This window comes from Anabrus simplex, chromosome 2, assembly GCF_040414725.1.
Source record: "Anabrus simplex isolate iqAnaSimp1 chromosome 2, ASM4041472v1, whole genome shotgun sequence".
In the NCBI taxonomy this organism is placed as follows: Eukaryota; Metazoa; Arthropoda; class Insecta; order Orthoptera; family Tettigoniidae; genus Anabrus; species Anabrus simplex.
The window spans coordinates 213,264,013-213,281,722 of NC_090266.1; the positions used below are offsets into that span (position 1 = coordinate 213,264,013).

Sequence of the window (17,710 nt, forward strand, 5' to 3'; positions counted from 1 at the left end):
AGATCCATAATCTATATCTATATATATATAAAATAACTTGTCCTGACCGACTGACAGATTCATCATCGCCGAGCCGAAACTACTGGATATAAAGAAATGAAATTTTGGGGATACATTCATTTTAACACGTAGGTGCTCACTAAGGGAGGATTTTTGGATATTCCGTCGCTAAAGGGGATGAAAAGAGGGGGGGGGTGAAAAGGGGGTGAATTTTTAAAATGCGGATATCTATATCTCAGAAACATACAAGTTTAAAGACGTAAAAACTGGTATTTGGAATCTCCTTTAAAAATAAAGGAACATGTATTTTTTTGTTTTTGGAAAATCCCATTAAGGGGGTAAAAAAGAGGAAAAGGTGTTGAACACCTTTTATGAGGAGACTTGTATCTCAAAAACTGAAGATGTTACAGACATGAAAATTGATCTTTGTAATCTCCTTTGAAAATAAAGAAACATGCATTTTTGTGCTTTGGGATAATCCGATGAATAGGGGGTGAACAGGAGTGACAAACGGGGTGACGTTTTAAAAAGATTATATCTGCAAATTATCTCACACGCATAACATATTACAAATTTGAAAACTGGTATTTGGAATTTGCTGTAAAAGTAAAGAAACATTTTTTTTTTTTTTCCAGAAAATCCACTTAGGGGAACTGAGAAAGGGGGCAAATGTTTAAAATTAACATATCTACAGTATATCTCAAAAAGGTAACATGTTGCAGGCGTGAAAATTGGTATTTGAAATCTCCTTTAAAAATAAGGAAACACGTATTCTTTCGTTTTTGGAAAAAACCTTAATGGGGGCGGGGGGGTGAAAGAATTGAAAAATTAGATGAATTATTTGTATGACAATATATATAGGCTATATATATACCAAAAAATCTAAAGATGTTATAAACATGAAAACTGGTATTTGGAATCTCCTTTAAAAATAAAGAATATACATTTTTTGGGTGGGGGGAAACCAACTTAACGGGTGGGGGTGGAGTGAAAGGGGGGTTGAATTCTTTTCATGAGGATACTTATATCTCAAAAACTGAAGATGTTACAGACATGAAAATTTGTATTTGGAATTTTTTTTTCAAAGTAAAGAAACACATAATCTTTTGTCTTTGGAAAATCCACTTAAGGGGGTGAATTAATTGAAAAATTGTTCAATTCATTGTACGAGGATACTTATCTCAAGAACTAAAGATGTTACTGATGTGTAAATTGGTATTTGGAATCTCCTTTAAAAATAAGAAAACATGCATTTCTTTGTTGGGGGAAATCAACTTAAGGGGGTATAAAAGGAGTTGAATTTTTTTTTTAAGGATACAAATATGAAGTGGATATTAAACAATACACCTGTAAGGGGGTTTTGACTGGGGATGGAGAATGATGACAAAAATATACGTTTATATGAAACCGTTTGAATTACGAAGTTAAAATGCCAAATGATATCCTAGGTGTAAATAACAGAAGGTTTGAAACAAATTTAACCCCTCAAAGAGTTAAATGGGGGAACCGAAAACAAATATATTCATTCCTTCCTCCGAAACGGTTTAACATACAAAAACAAAATTCCAAATAGGGGATAAATATTTTAAATCCTAGGTGTGAAATAGTAAACATCTGTAAACATTCCACCGCTAAAGTGTTAAATGATGTTAGCTCTGTAAAATAAATTATTCAACCCTCAAAAGCCGTTTGGAGTACATAGTTGTAATTTTATGAGAAGGGTCTTCTTTTATGTCCTAGGTGTAAAATACTATATACTTAATATTTCTCCCCGTAACACAATATCCATTCTTCCGAAACCGTTTCAGGAATGAACGTAACTTTTATTTATGATGGCTGGTCTTCTATATCCTAGAAGTTAATAAATATTTCAATACATTCACCCCTTAAAAAGTACCGTATTCATTTCTCCATTACTGTTCAACGAACAAAATTTTCACAGGTTGGTCGCTTTTACGCCCTAGATGTTAAATAACATATGGTTTAAAATATTCAAATTCTTCCATACGGGGTCCAAGTGAGTGGTAGATCACAAAATAAATAATCATTCCCCCAGAACCATTTGACGTACAGACTGAGGACCTATTTTACAGGCTCAGCTGACAGGGGACTCTCCAAAACGTAAAACTTTGAATAATAATTTTAATTTTAAAACCGTAGCAAAGCACGGGTGTCTTGCTAGTAATTTATATCTTAACTGACTTGGAATTCATGAAATCTCTTAGGAATGTGCAGGTGTAAAATTCTTTCTTGAATAAAATTACTGTGTCCACCTATTCAATACAATTATATTTTGTAGTGATTAAATTCTACATGAAATATAAACACTAGTTAGGGACATGTTTCACCCTAGTTTTGCGCATCCTCAGCCTAATATTAATCTTAAGGTCAAGTCTTAAATCTATTAACATTGGAACTTAATACTAAACTTAAATTAATATCAAATACTAAATACAATGGTCTTCTGCTTATTACAAAGTTTTAGGTGATATTTACATAGTTTACAATATGTACATTAACTAAGTGCCAGAATTTGTGAACAAGGAAGCAATAAAATATTTTATTTTACAATGACTAGAAAACGTCTGAAACATCTGGATGAAAGTTTATGCAAATTTGTACGTATTGGCTAGAGATTGATCACAGCGTGAATTGGAGTTTCTCCAACTGTTTGACTAGATATTAACCCTTTGTTGCCCAAGGCTACAAATATTCAATATTTTATATTAATTCCTGTAAAATTCGCATCAGGGGAGCTCAAAAGAAGTAATTTGATGTTTCGAATATTTTACCTCAACAAATTTTGGAAAAATTTTGGATGGTACTTATAAGTACCGTCAAGCAATGCGGTAACTGAAGGTAATGGTGACTTCAAACGAAATTAAAAATTTACAATATCTGGTATACACAAAGTATATTTGTATTATTAATTCGTATTTACACTGTGAGCTGTATAATAAATAATAACAAAAAATAAAATAATAACAAATAATAAAATAATAAAAATAAATAATGAAAAAGAAATACCAGATGGTAAAACTCAAAATTGTATTAGACTTGTAGTGTCATAAGAGCTATATTTTCTGATCAGAATCAGCACCCAATTATTTTGCATTCTCATTAACAATTACCAAATTATAAATCTACACAATGATATTCAGCAAAAGAGTTCTTCTCATTGCAGCAGAGAAAGATGCCACAAAGAGGACACTGAGAATTGATTGAATTTGTTTACTGGAGCACACTTCACATCTGCCTCATGTACTTCAATATTTGACCAAATGTGCTCCACGATTTGCAAGACGAATGCTTTGGCCACAGTAAAACATGCTTTACAACGACATTTATTGTGAATAGGCTGCTGTTGTGGACTTGCCCTCTTCGGTATGTTTGACAGTCTCTTGGATGGTAGCATTGTCTTCATTTCCATTATTCCGCAAGCTACCGATCTCCTAAACTGTAACAATGTTATTTTCTCAAACAGTCCATTATAAATGATGAATGCATTGACAAACCGCACATCAAGCATGTTCCAAAATTACCGAAATACTCGTCCAAATGCATTCACGCCAGGTCCAAATTCTTCACCATCGCTTTCAGTGTCTGTGTCGGCATCATTATCCAATGGAATATCCAGTAATTCTTTTATCTCTTTCTCATCTACATAAATTTGCCTGTGAGCAGACATCGCAAGCTCTGAAAAATAAGTTGTACACTTATAGCACGAGCTAACAAATCATATATTAGGTTATGATTGGACTATAGGCAAGTATGCCTAGTTGCCCATCGGTACTTATAAGTCCAAGATACAACTACGGTAATGTTACTAAATGTATATATCTATCCACTCAAATTGCTACAGTAATCACAAAACACTTTCATAAAGCATATTTTAGGACCAATAATTAACCTTACTTGTTGTTTATAACAATCCAATGAGCACTACTATTGTCACACTTGCATGACTCAATCTGGAACACTGCATCGACAATAAACAGATGAAAGATGAAACACGCAAACAGTTTGATCAATCTAGAAATAAGTGTTCCATGATCCTTAAACATGGAACTTAAACGTACCGTCGATCAACTACGTATTTGAAGTGAACTATATATTTTACATGCAATAATATAACTTGGTACTTAAAAGTACCGTCTGTCAACAAAGGGTTAATCACAGTGTGAATTGGGGCCTCTCCAACTTTATGGATGAACATTAGGTTGAAGGTTTTACAGCTGGTTCATTCAAAGGTGGTTATGGTCATTATCATAAGTATATTGTTGCAAAACCGGAACCGTGATTAAAGTCGATCGTGTTGGATTTAAATATTCCTTTAGAAATGATCATAACCTTTACACACGCACATAGGAAAATGAAATCAATGAAAACTGTTCTGATGGACTGCATATCAATATGTGACTGGGAGGAGTGACCAGTCTCAAAGGAAATAATGGATTGGAAGAGCATTGTCACATTCGTGTTTTTAGCATAGGAGTGACGATATATAATGAATAAGAAAGTTTAGAAATTGATCAGTACATAGCACTAGGACTTGCGATTCTGAAGTCAATGTTCGTTAATACTCTGTTTACAGTTTACTAACTCATGTAAAATCATTGTTGTGAATGATAAGGTCCAAAACACTTTCTTTACATAATGTTACATTGCACTTTTTGCAATAGGACAAGGGTTTTGAAGGACACTGTGTACCTTGGCATCTTCTTTGTTTTAGCCTCGTAAACAAAAAGTGATCCTTCTCGTCATATCCCATATCGAAAAACAGTTGAACGATTTGCCTTCTTGCAATTACAACAGGACCTCCCAGAGTTTGTCTAATCAAGGCTGTCTTGATGTAGGTCACAGTTATATCCCTTCTAAAATCCAACAATGATATCTCCTTAAACCACATAGCTTTGCGGATCCTCTACAATGGTGAAAAGATTTTGAACTACTCAAGTTCCTAGTGGAAGAGGTTCCTCAGTAGGACCTGCCACAATACAAATCAGAGTTATAGCAGAAGCCACTAACACCACATAGAGCCCAAAACTTGTACCCACATTGTATGGGCTTTACCTTTATACACTGTTTTAGTTTGTTATGCCCAAAATATTTCACCACCATTTTTATCCACTGAAAGTTTGTCATCAAAAACACTGTATGTTGAGAATGATTGGCCTATCGCACTCAAAATAGGTCTGACATTGAATGCTTTGTCTTGTTTAGTTTCATCAATCATAACTGTATTATCTTTGAAATGAATGTAAGATTTTGTCTGGTCAAATCGGTTCCTAGACATCACATCGGACATCAGAGGAACACCCAAATCTTCTGCACTACTCCAGTAGTGTGAAACTTATGATAAAATATGGTAACCAGAAAACAGGAGGATACCAAAAAATATTTCAAGTTCATCAAGTGTTGCACTAGAGTTTTGGTCACTTTTACATGTAAAAGCATATTTCACAGTTTCCGTTAAAATTTCATCTATTAATTCTGGAGAAAAATAATTATTCAAATATAGCAACAGGCAATAATTCACCATCAAACAAAGCTTTCACTTATGCTGCGTGTTTCAGCATGATTGCCCTTATCAAGCAAGTCATATTCAGGTTCCAAATGTATCCATTTTCGTTTTTCAGGTTTAGCCTTTCTAGTTTTAGTGTTTTTTCTTTGGGGACATACTTAGATGTTTGTTTCAAATTAGTGCTAAGAGACTGATTGACTGAGGTATTACCTGCACAGTTACTGCTACCTTCACATGGATCAGTTTCTATGTCTTTATCATTTGTGCCATAGCCTTGAACGTCTTTAACTGTTTGAACGTGCAACTCTAAATTACCTGCTACTTCAGACACTTGGGGTCCTTGGTGTCATCATTATTAATATTTTCCTCCTCAGTTATATAGTCAACACTGTCTGGAGGTAGTACAATAACACTTGCTGATAACACATCGTCCTCCCCATTTTCCAGCTCTTGTAATATACTACATATCTCATCAATAGTCAAATGAGGTGAAACAGTCAGTTTGTAAACTCAATATGCCACCTAAAAACCATTACAATGTTTACAGTAGAATAAAGAACAATCACGCACAGTAGCCCAACTCACACTGAAGAGCACACAAATGCTAGGGAAGCAGAGACATGTGGCGACCTGCAGTGGAGTAGTGACGACTCACTGGAACCTAGGTGGTTTTTTATTAAATTATCCTTCATATCTATGCCTAACCCACTAGATACCCGTCAACTGGGGCTACTTTGCCCCAATATTTTCCAACTTGATTTTTAATATTAACATATATTGAACGAAAGTGCTCTAATAATTTTACAAACACATTTTCCTAGTTGATAAGTACCTACTCAGCACGTACAGCACATTAGGAGCTTCTACAGCATTTACTGAAGTATGATTTTACTTTTTTTAAATCTGGGTCAATGTTTCCATAATTAATGGTAATTCCTTGGGCCAAAGAAACATCTCATTATAAGTAATTCAGGTAATGTAGCAACCAAACATAGTGTTATTTTAAAAAATATGAGTTTATTTCTTAAGAACATGCTAAGCTGAACGAATCTGTACAAAACGTATTCCGTAGGTATCAGTACTTTAGAAGGAGCTGTTACAAATCAAGAAAATGAATGAAAGTACCTATCTAAACAAAAAAGAACAGAGAATGCTCTAGAACCTAGATCACACAAAATTGTCTAACTCTGGCACTTGAAAATTTCTCCTCTTGGAAAGTAGTTTCACAGTGGAGATATTTTTCTTACAACTAACGACCAGGAGTATACCATCACATCTTTCTTCTGAGGCCACTCCAGCATTGTCTAGATTTCTCCATACAATCAACTGTAGGGCCTTCAACCGAGTCAATCTTCAGATCAATCTAGGATATTCCTGTTCGTCATAAATGACGGTTACAAAACCGCCGACTTTCAGAACAGTAGATAGGTCTACAGTTTGGAATAGTCTTACATCAGTAGGGTCTTCCTTCTCACAATGCTCATCTTGCTCATCTTCAGAGATCTGCAACTCTGATGATAAATCATGAACACTGAAGTTATCGGCAGCAGATTCAGAGTCTGACTAATCAGAAGTCACTATTAATTTTCTGGGCCTTCCCTTCTTTTTGGACAGACAACGGTCTTCACTTAAGACAGAGGCACTAGTAACAGAAGATGCAGGTGAATCTTGCAAGAATATCAGACAGATACTCTTCCCGGGTGAGACATTTAATTTTCTGCGTTTCCTCTTCTCTGTTGGTGTCTTACACTCATTTCTCTTCTGGATCAGGTGTTGTAAGAAAGCATCGCTGACTTCCTCCACTGAAACTTCTTCAGTTGGCAGAGAATTCAGAACAGAATTCCTATCAATGGGATTATTCCACATTTGCAGAATCCAGATATCAAATTAATTCCCTTATCATTCTGCTCCATCTCAGACATTAGCTTCCCCAAAAGTAGTGGGAACACATCTTTAGGCAGCACCTCATATTTCTTTCCATTTGGTGAATCCTTCCACTGTCTCAAAATATTTCTCCAAGCTTTCTTCATAGGAGCGAAGTACGCCACATCGAGTGGCTGTGTGAGGTGGGTGGATCTTGGAGGCAGACATACAAATCTAATGTTGTTTTCTTCACACAGTTGCAATACATCAGGATTAATGTGCGAAGACAAATTGTCACCAATCAAAAATTTTATTCCTTCTTGTTTCTTCAGTCGTGGTAACAGAAGTGTCCTAAACCAATCCTCAAATGTTGCAGCATCAAGCCATCCATGCTTTGATCAATTGTAACGACATCCTGCAGGCCCACCTTTTGTCCATGTCGTCCACAGATGTTCAGCTCGATAAACAACATATGGTGGCAACAGTTCCCCGACAGGGTTGCCACAAAGCATAACAGAGGTCGAAGTTTTTGAGCTGTTCATAATTTTCTCAACATATTTCACTCCCTTCCTGCAAATCACGTTCACTGTGCCTGGACTGTCACTTAGATCTCGTCATAGTTCCGTGCGTTGTCATCCTTCATTGAAACCTCTGAGTGATCAAAATATTAATTAATCACGGTCTTGTCCACTGCTGCTCTCACACGTTTAATGTTACTGCAAAGTCTTATGGTAAGTTCTGCTTGCCGTCTAAGGATTGATTTAATAATAAATTCATAGCCAGGCATATTGTTTTTGAAACATTTGACCTTTCTTGTCTAAATAGCCTTTAATAATAAATCTAAGATCTTTTTCCACATGTGGGAAGCCAAAGTCAGCCATGTTAGTGATGTGATTTATAAACATTTTCTCTTCCTTGGGACTAAATACTGTTGGATGACCATGTTGCTTCACAAATTTCCCTTTCAGTTTGTTTTTTAAGGTGCTTCTAGGAATTCTGTAGAGATTTGAAGCAGTTCTTGACTCTTTTGGCCTGATCTAATTTCTTCTAAACACTTTTCTAGATCTTCTGCTGTATAATTGGCATAATTCCTTGCCCCAATCTTCCTTTGATACACACGAACTATATTGCTTTCACCTGCAATAAATTAAAAAATTAAAATTACTTGCAAATTGACCTAAGCAAAGCTCAAATTGCTTCTGAGTTACTTGGAGCTACTTTGGCCCAGGAAAAGGCAGCGGACCAAAGTAGCCCCAAGTAGGTGGAGATTAGCTCACTTTATGGCCAGGTCTTAATGAGTAATAAACAGGAAAAGATTGATTAATATCATCTTCACAGCACTTAACTAAGGGTTTAGAGGATTGAACTGTCCACTTACCAATTTTCTCTTACTTATGTGAGTCAGTCTATATAACAAAGTAGGAAGCCAACATAAAACACACTTCTTCCTGGTTGTTTGTGAACAGTAGCAATGCACTCTGGTGGATGATGATGGAAGCATTTCAAATATCACAAAACCTCAGTGGTGTTCCCACCTATGGCTTAGGATAGGTACTACATGTAAAGGTTGTGGTATATGTGTGCAATAAAAATAAATAACTTTTATTTTCCTGTGGGCCAAAGTAGCCTCGTTAGGACCAATGTAGCCCCAGTTGACAGTACCACTGTCATATTTATAGGACGGCAATATTTAACCTACACTCGCACTTGCTACAATTTTAATTTCAAAGCAAAAATGGTATGTTGATATAAAAGAAGTATTTTTTTGGTCTGTAAATATGACGCAAAAAATTTGAAACACATTAAAGTATTTATTTTTCCCAAAATCATGTATAAACATTTGTTTTAGGCACTTTTAATAAATACAAGAAAAATTGAAAATATGAAAATGAATGTTATTTATTGACTGTTTTCATTAAATAGGTTCTAAAATATATGAAAAGTATGAAAATGCACTTAAAACTAGCCTATAAGCACTTATTTTTAAAAAATATTTCAATTTGGTGTCCTAAAAGTATGACAGTATCAAAAAATGGGTTAATAAAGACCACAGTCACTTCCTCTCTTGTCCTAGCTCTCTCTCCAATCCCATCATCACCATACGGTCCGACTCGTTGGCTGAACGGTCAGCGTACTAGCCTTCGGTTCAGAGGGTCCCGGGTTCGATTCCCGGCCGGGTCGGGGATTTTAACCTTAATTGGTTAATTCCAATGGCACGGGGGCTGGGCGTGTGTGCTGTCTTCATCACCATTTCATCCTCATCACGACGCGCAGGTCACCTACGGGTGTCAAATAGAAAGACCTGCACCTGGCGAGCCGAACCCGTCCTGGGATATCCCGGCACTAAAAGCCATACGACACATCACCATACGACCGGTCTGTGTCAGTATAACACAAGACCAGTAGGCCAAAACACTAGCAAAAGAAAACAAATATAATATAGAATCACTGTTAAATAGTTCACACAATCAAAGAATAATAATAATAATAATAATAATAATAATAATAATAATAATAATAATATCAGGGGCCTAGAGTTACCTACCCACCTCAAGCCACCCTCCTACTATTATAGCGGACCAACGTAAAGATACTTATACAATCAGCTCTAGTCTGAGAAATTGATTCATTCTTACAGAATAGGTTTGATCACAATTGCGACCCTCACTGCATTCGCTTTGCTGCACCTTGATTCAATTTCACTTCGTATACCATCAAGGGATAATAAACATCCTATATACTTCAACTGATCCACCTATTTCAGCTTCATATCCCGACCTGACATCCAATCTTCCGTCTTGGTAACGCTAATTTTAATATCATGCTCACTGTGTCATTTTTCAAGGTCCAAGATATTAAATTGCTGGCTTTCAGCACAGTGTGCCATTAAGAGCAAGTCATCGGTGTAGGCCAAACTACTTACTACATTTCCACCCAAATGAATTCCTCAATGCCATTTTATACCTTTCAAAAATGATCCATGTAAACACTATGCACAACAAAGGTGGAAATTTATAGCCTTTTCTAATCCCCAAAACTATCCTGAACCAAAAAGAAGTCTGTCTGCAGACAAACAAAGATATAAAAATCTCCAAGACGAGGAAATTATCCAGAATACCTCATCAATCATGGAATTACCAGCGAGGTTCAGGATAAAGGAAGAGAATAGGTAGCATACAGGGACACTGTAGTAGATAAGGCAAGGGAATGCCTAGGAGCAACTGTCTGTAACGATTGGGAAAAGGCAAACATTTTGGTGAAATAATGAATTCAGGGAAGCTTGTAAATGGAAAAAGAAGGTGTACAAAAAAATGGCTCTGAACAAGGAATGAACAATGTGGATAGGGAATTATAAATAGATGAAAGAGAGTTCAAAAAAATTCATGAAGAAATCATCAGAGATTTTAGAAATTACCTGGAGAGGCTAGGTAAAACAGAGGGAAACTTTTCTGGACAGTAAACCTATAAAAGAAGGAAAAAGGGAAATGAACAGCATTTTGGGTAAATCAGATATACTCACTGCAGATTCTAAGAAATCATAGGACAGATTTTTCAAATATATTCTCAACACAATAGGAAATCTTTCTGTTGCCAAGTCTCAAACATAGCCATTATTGCTCTCTTCATTAGCCTAGCTCCTCTCCTTTCAACAACTGTGCCATCATGCTGCTCAAGGTGAGTTCGCCTCTTTTCCCTCATCTTTCTTTTGGCTATGTACATTTATATCACAGTAACCCACACCATGAACCATACTTGTTGTTTAATGTCAAATAAATTATTCAATGATTCCACTGGAGGTCCCATGCTATGATTACAATATCAACAGTCATGTAAAACTACAAACAAATAATAATAATACTAATAATAATAATAATAATAATAATATTTGCTTTACGTTCCACTAACTACTTTTACAATTTTTGGAGACGCCGAGGTGCCAGAACTTAGTCCCACAGGAGTTCTTTTAAGTGCCAGTAAATCTACCGACATGAGGCTGACATGGCCTTCACATACCACCGGACTGAGCCAGAATCGAACCTGCCAAGTTGGGGTCAGAAAGCCAGTGCCTCAACCATCTGAGCCCGGCAAAACTAGCTACAAGCTTGCTTGGATTAAAGAGGCATTTGCAACACTTACCTCCCATCAGTGTGTTGGCCTAATTTGTCTTTTATTACTGATGTAACGTACAGAGATCCAAACAGCATTGTCAAAAGAAGTAAAAAAACACAACGGTTCAACCTGATCGATAATCTTTATTTTCTTAAGGCAAATTTAAAATTGAAGAACATGTTTCGTCTGCTTTGTAGACATCTTCAGCTACATATGTTTGTGCGTAATGCATAGTTAACAAGGACACATTCCTATTATCTTAATGTTCAAACATGTTGTTGTTTGAGTCATCAGTCCATAGACTGGTTTGATGCAGCCCTCCATGCCACCCTATCCTGTGCTAACCTTTTCATTTCTACGTAACTATTGCATCCTACATCTGCCCCAATCTGTTTGTCATATTCATACCTTGGTCTACCCCTACCGTTCTTACCACCTACACTTCCCTCAAAAACCAACTGCACAAGTCCTGGGTGTCTTAAGATGTGTCCTATCATTCTATCTCTTCTTCTCGTCAAATTTAGCCAAATCGATCTCCTCTCACCAATTCGATTCAGTATCTCTTCATTCGTGATTCGATCTATCCATCTCACCTTCAGCATTCTTCTGTAACACCACATTTCAAAAGCTTCTATTCTCTTTCTTTCTGAGCTAGTTATCGTCCATGTTTCACTTCCATACAATGCCACGCTCCACACGAAAGTCTTCAAAAACATCTTTCTAATTCCAATATCAATGTTTGAAGTGAGCAAATTTCTTTTCCTAAGAAAGCTCTTCCTTGCTTGTGCTAGTCTGCATTTTATGTCCTCCTTACTTCTGCCATCGTTAGTTATTTTACTACCCAAGTAACAATATTCACCTACTTCCTTTAAGACTTTGTTTCCTAATCTAATGTTTCCTAAATCACCTGCCTTCAATTGACTGCACTCCATTACTTTTGTTTCGGACTTATTTATTTTCATCTTGTACTCCTTACCCAAGACTTCATCCATACCAATCAGCAACTTCTCGAGATCTTCTGCAGTCTCAGATAAAATAACAATATCATCGGCAAATCTCAAGGTTTTGATTTCCTCTCCTTGGACTGAGATTCCCTTTCCAAATTTCTATTTGATTTCCTTTACTGCCTGTTCTATGTAAACATTGAAAAGGAGAGGGGACAAACTGCAGCCTTGCCTCACTCCTTTCTGGATTGCTGCTTCTTTTTCAAAGCCCTCGATTCTTATCACTGCAGACTGATTTTTATACAGGTTGTAGATAATTCTTCGTTCTCGGTATCTGACCCCTATCATCTTCAGAATCATAAATAGCTTGTTCCAATTAACATTATCGAATACCTTTTCTAGATCTACGAATGCCATGTATGTGGGATTGTCCTTCTTTATTCGATCCTCTAAGATCAGACGTAAAGTCAGGATTGCTTCACGTGTTCCTACATTTCTTCTGAAGCCAAATTGATCTTCTCCCAACTCAGCTTCAACTTGTTTTTCCATTCTTCTGTAAATAATAGGTGTTAAAATTTTGCAGGCATGAGATATTAAACTAATGGTGCGGTAGTTTTCACACCTGTCAGCACCGGCTTTCTTGGGAATAGGTATAACAACATTCTGCCGAAAATCGGATGGGACTTCTCCTGTCTCATACATCCTGCACACTAAATGAAATAACCTTACCATGCTGGTTTCTCCTAAGGCAGTCAGTAATTCAGAGGGAATATCATCAATTCCAGGCGCCTTGTTCCTATTTAGGTCACTCACAGCTCTGTCAAACTCTGACCTCAAAATTGGGTCTCCCATTTCATCAGCATCAACAGCCTCTTCATGTTCCAGAACCAAATTATCTACATCGTTACCTTGATACAACTGTTGGATATGCTCCTGCCATCTTTCTGCTTTGTCTTCTTTCCCTAGAAGTGGCTTTCCATCTGAGCTCTTAACATTCATGCACCTAGATTTCCTTTCTCCAAATGTTTCCTTGATTTTCCTGTATGCAGCATCTACCTTTCCCAGGACCATACAGCCTTCGACATCCTTGCACTTCTCCTTCAGCCATTCTTCCTTAGCTACCTTGCACTTTCTATCCACTTGATTCTTTAATCGCCTGTATTCTTTTCTGCCCTCTTCATTTCTAGCAAACCAAACCCAACCAAACCCCATGGCACTACAGCCCTTGAAGGGCCTTGGCCTACCAAGCGACCGCTGCTCAGCCCGAAGGCCTGCAGATTACGATGTGTCGTGTGGTCAGCACGACGAATCCTCTCGGCCGTTATTCTTGGCTTTCTAGACCAGCTTCATTTCTAGCATTCTTGTATTTTCGTCGTTCATCAATCGGGTCTAGTATCTCCTGAGTTATCCACTGATTCTTAGTTGATCTTTTCTTCCTTCCTAACATTTCTTCAGCAGCCCTACTGACTTCATTTTTCATGACTCTCCACTCTTCCTCTATTGTGTTTCCTTCATCCTTTTCATTTAGTCCTTGTGCAACATGTTCCTTGAAACAATCCCTCACACTCTTTTCTTTCAATTTGTCTAGATCCCATCTTTTTGAAATCTTTCCTTTCTTCAATTTCTTCAACTTCAGATGGCATTTCATGACCAACAAGTTGTGGTCCGAGTCTGCTCCTGTGAAAGTTTTGCAATTCAACACTTGGTTTCTGAATCTCTGCCTAATCATAATGAAGTCTCTTTGATACCTTCCAGTGTCTCCAGGTCTCGTCCACGTATACAGCCGTCGTTTGTGGTGTTTGAACCAAGTATTGGCAAGGACTAAATTATGATCAGTGCAAAATTCAACCAGCCGACTTCCTCTTTCGTTCCTTTGTCCCAATCCAAATTCTCCTACTGTACTACCTTCTCTTCCTTGGCCTACCACTGCATTCCAGTCTCCCATCACAATTAGATTCTCGTCACCTTTTACATATTGTATTAAATCTTCTATCTCCTCATATATTTTTTCAATTTCTTCATCATCCGCTGAACTAGTAGGCATATAGACCTGCACTATTGTGGTGGGCATTGGTTTGGTGTCTACCTTGACGACAATAATTCTTTCACTATGCTGGTCGCAGTAGCTTATCCGCTGCTTATTCATTATTAAACCAACTCCTGCATTTCCCCTGTTTGATTTCGTGTTGATAATTCGGTAGTTGCCTGACCAAAAATCCTGTTCTTCCTGCCAACGTACTTCACTTAAACCAACTACATCTAACTTTAGCCTATCCATCTCCCTTTTCATATTCTCTAACCTACCACAACGATTCAAACTTCTAACATTCCATGCTCCGACTCGCAGAATGTCAGTATCCATCTTCCTGATGATCGCCCCCTCTCGTGTAGTCCCCACCCGGAGATCCGAATGGGGGACTAGTTTACCTCCGGAATATTTTACCCGGGATGAAGCCATCATCAGTACATTATTCATACAGAGAGAGCTGCATGTCCTCGGGAGGTAGTTACGGCTGTAGTTTCCCGTTGCTTTCAGCCATGTAGCAGTATCAACACAGCTAAGCCATGTTGAGTATTATTACAAGGCCGTATCAGTCAATCATCTAGACTGCCGCCCTTGCAACTACCGAAAGGCTGCTATCCCCCTTTCGATGAACCATTCGTTAGTCTGGTCTCTCAACAGATACCCATCCGATATGGTTGCACCTGCGGCTCGGCTATCTGCATCATTGGGACACGCCTCCCCACCGCGGCAAGGTCACATGGTTTTAAAAAAATTATAAATTTAAAACTAATAGATAGTACCTAATAATAGTAGCCATTACAAAGAATGAGAGTTTAAAAAATGTTTAATATTTTTAATGTGTGTTTTAACATGAAGATACCAAGAATGAGTCCTTGTTAATTATGTAATATCCTAAATATACGCAGCTGAAGATGTCCACGAAGTAGACGAAACATGTTCTACAATTTTTAATTTGCCTTAAGCAAATAAACAGTATTGATCAGGTGGAACCGTTGTGTTCTTTACTTCTTCTAACAGTGTATAACATCGATATGGAAAATGCGGACGATTGCTTGCAAATCCAAATAGCAAGCGACCTGGGCACAAGGCAATGAAAAAAAGAATTTTGCAAAATAGGCCTGTTTATTCTTTTATACATTTTTCAGGCAGTGATTGAAGGTTTTCATACTCAGAGAGAGGTGAATTCCTACAAAATTCAGCGAGTTGTCGCTTTAAGATGACATTCTTGAGGAAAAAAGAAAGGTGGTTTTAAACTCTTTTCAAGCAGACATGCATCACACTGTACAGTGATTGATTGTCAGGATAAACTGCCAAAAAGAGCACCATTTTCATATACACTTGAGATCATCTATTCAATCCCTATGCTATTTGCTTTACGTCGCACCGACACAGATAGATCTTATGGCGACGATGGGATAGGAAAGTCCTAGGAATGGGAAGGAAGCGGCGATGGCCTTAATTAAGGTACAACCCCAGCATTTGCCTGGTGTGAAAATGGGAAAAAACAGAAAACCACCTTCAGGGCTGCCGATAGTGGGGTTTGAACCCACTATCTCCCGATAACTGGATACAGGCCGCACTTAAGCGACTGCAGCTATCGAGCTCAGTCAATCCCTATGCTTTCAACTTGCAATTCATTTTCGGATATAGGGATATTTTTATAAGCTCCACAAACTTTATTGGCTATCAAACTGATTAGCTAAGAGCACACTGTATTATTAAATTACTAAGGGTATTTTACCAATATTTCTGTAGGTTGGAGGGTGTGATTAGCTCAGTGGCTTAGTGTTGACTTCCAACCCAGAAGCCTGAGGTTTGAATCCCAGTCAATCCCAGGTCAAGATTTTCATCTCAAAAATCATGTGGCATCAAAAAAGAAAACAGGCCTTAAACCCTCAGCCGAAACCAACTTGAGCCTAGGTGGATGCACCAACCCCAGGAATAGCTGGGATAAGCTGAAGAATGTTTTGTGCAGCTCCTTGGCTGAATGTTCAGCATACCACATCTTGGTTCAGCGAGCATCAGTTCGATTGCCGGCCAGGCCAGTGATTTTAACAGCGCACATTTTAACATCTCTGGCTGAAGGCTGGGTGTTGGTGTTTGGTCTTACTACACTTCCCTTCATCTACACAATAAAATATACCATAATACACTTCCAACCACCAAAGAAACATGTAGGAATAGGCCTAAATACATCCCTCCACATAGCACTGGCATCAGGAAGGGCATCCGGCCATAAAACTGAGCCAAATCCATATAAAGTGCCGAACCCGACTGGAAAAAGAGCCATGAAAAAGAAGAAAACGGATATTTCTGTAGGGCTACAGTCGTCCCAAATCACTTATCGAATTTGGCATTTGTGATTCTGTATTCTGACCAAAGCATATTAATTGCACCAGAGCATGACATAATAACCAGCGTTTTCAGTTAAATAAATGGGATCTCTAAATACCCTCCAATACCCCTTCTGTGTATGCACAGTTCAGCTGTTCCCTGATATTGAGTCAATAGCACTAAAATTCTTTATAATGTTATTTAAGATGATAAACAAAGCTCTCAATAATGTAGCCTAATTTCCAACACGATTTTCACAATATTTTTTTTAAAGTGACCAAGAATTGCAATGAACATGTGGCTAATTCATACAATAAAAAAATTCTATGCACAGGAATTATACAAACCTTAACTTTTTTACCGTCTACAGTTACAGTTTTCATGGAGAAATCGACGCCTATAGTATTACCATGGCGTTCCACAAAAGTACCAGATTTAAATCTCTGAACAACACAGGTTTTCCCCGTTCCACAATCACCTATCAACACTATTTTAAACAGAAAGTCAAAACTGTCATCACCAGAATTTAGTGGACTAGTCAATGACCGACTAGCCATATTAAATACACGTTTGCAACGTTATGGTATTTTTTAGACAGCCTGGGTCACTTTAACACATGTGTCAACATAACCCACAACATACAGCATTTTCACTTGTAAACAAATACACGATTACACGATTCCTAAACACACTGTGACGAACAGATGATTCACATTCCCTAATTTGACGTCATCGCCATAGATGACAATTTTTAAGATAGGAGAGCCTAAAAGATGTATATTTTTTTAAGAAGCAACGGGAAGTCAAAATATTTCAACATATATTCAAGTGTTAATTATTAAGAGCAAGACGAATTATTATTCGAGTCAGAAACAAAGAAAATATGGACATACAGAAATGACAAATGAG

The 17,710-nt window shown here is 37.4% G+C and overlaps 1 protein-coding gene across 2 annotated transcripts in view; it reads right to left on the reverse strand.

Moving 5' to 3' along the window:
• Positions 1-17,461, reverse strand: part of Rab19 (RAS oncogene family member Rab19) — a 67,944-nt gene extending 50,483 nt beyond the window's left edge. For both annotated transcript variants that reach the window (XM_067138981.2, XM_067138980.2), the window contains exon 1: positions 17,149-17,461. In XM_067138981.2, coding sequence (XP_066995082.2) covers positions 17,149-17,358 — 210 coding nt within the window. In that variant the 5' untranslated portion in view covers positions 17,359-17,461. The remainder of the gene's footprint in view (positions 1-17,148) is intronic.
• Between the last annotated feature and the right edge of the window lie 249 nt (positions 17,462-17,710).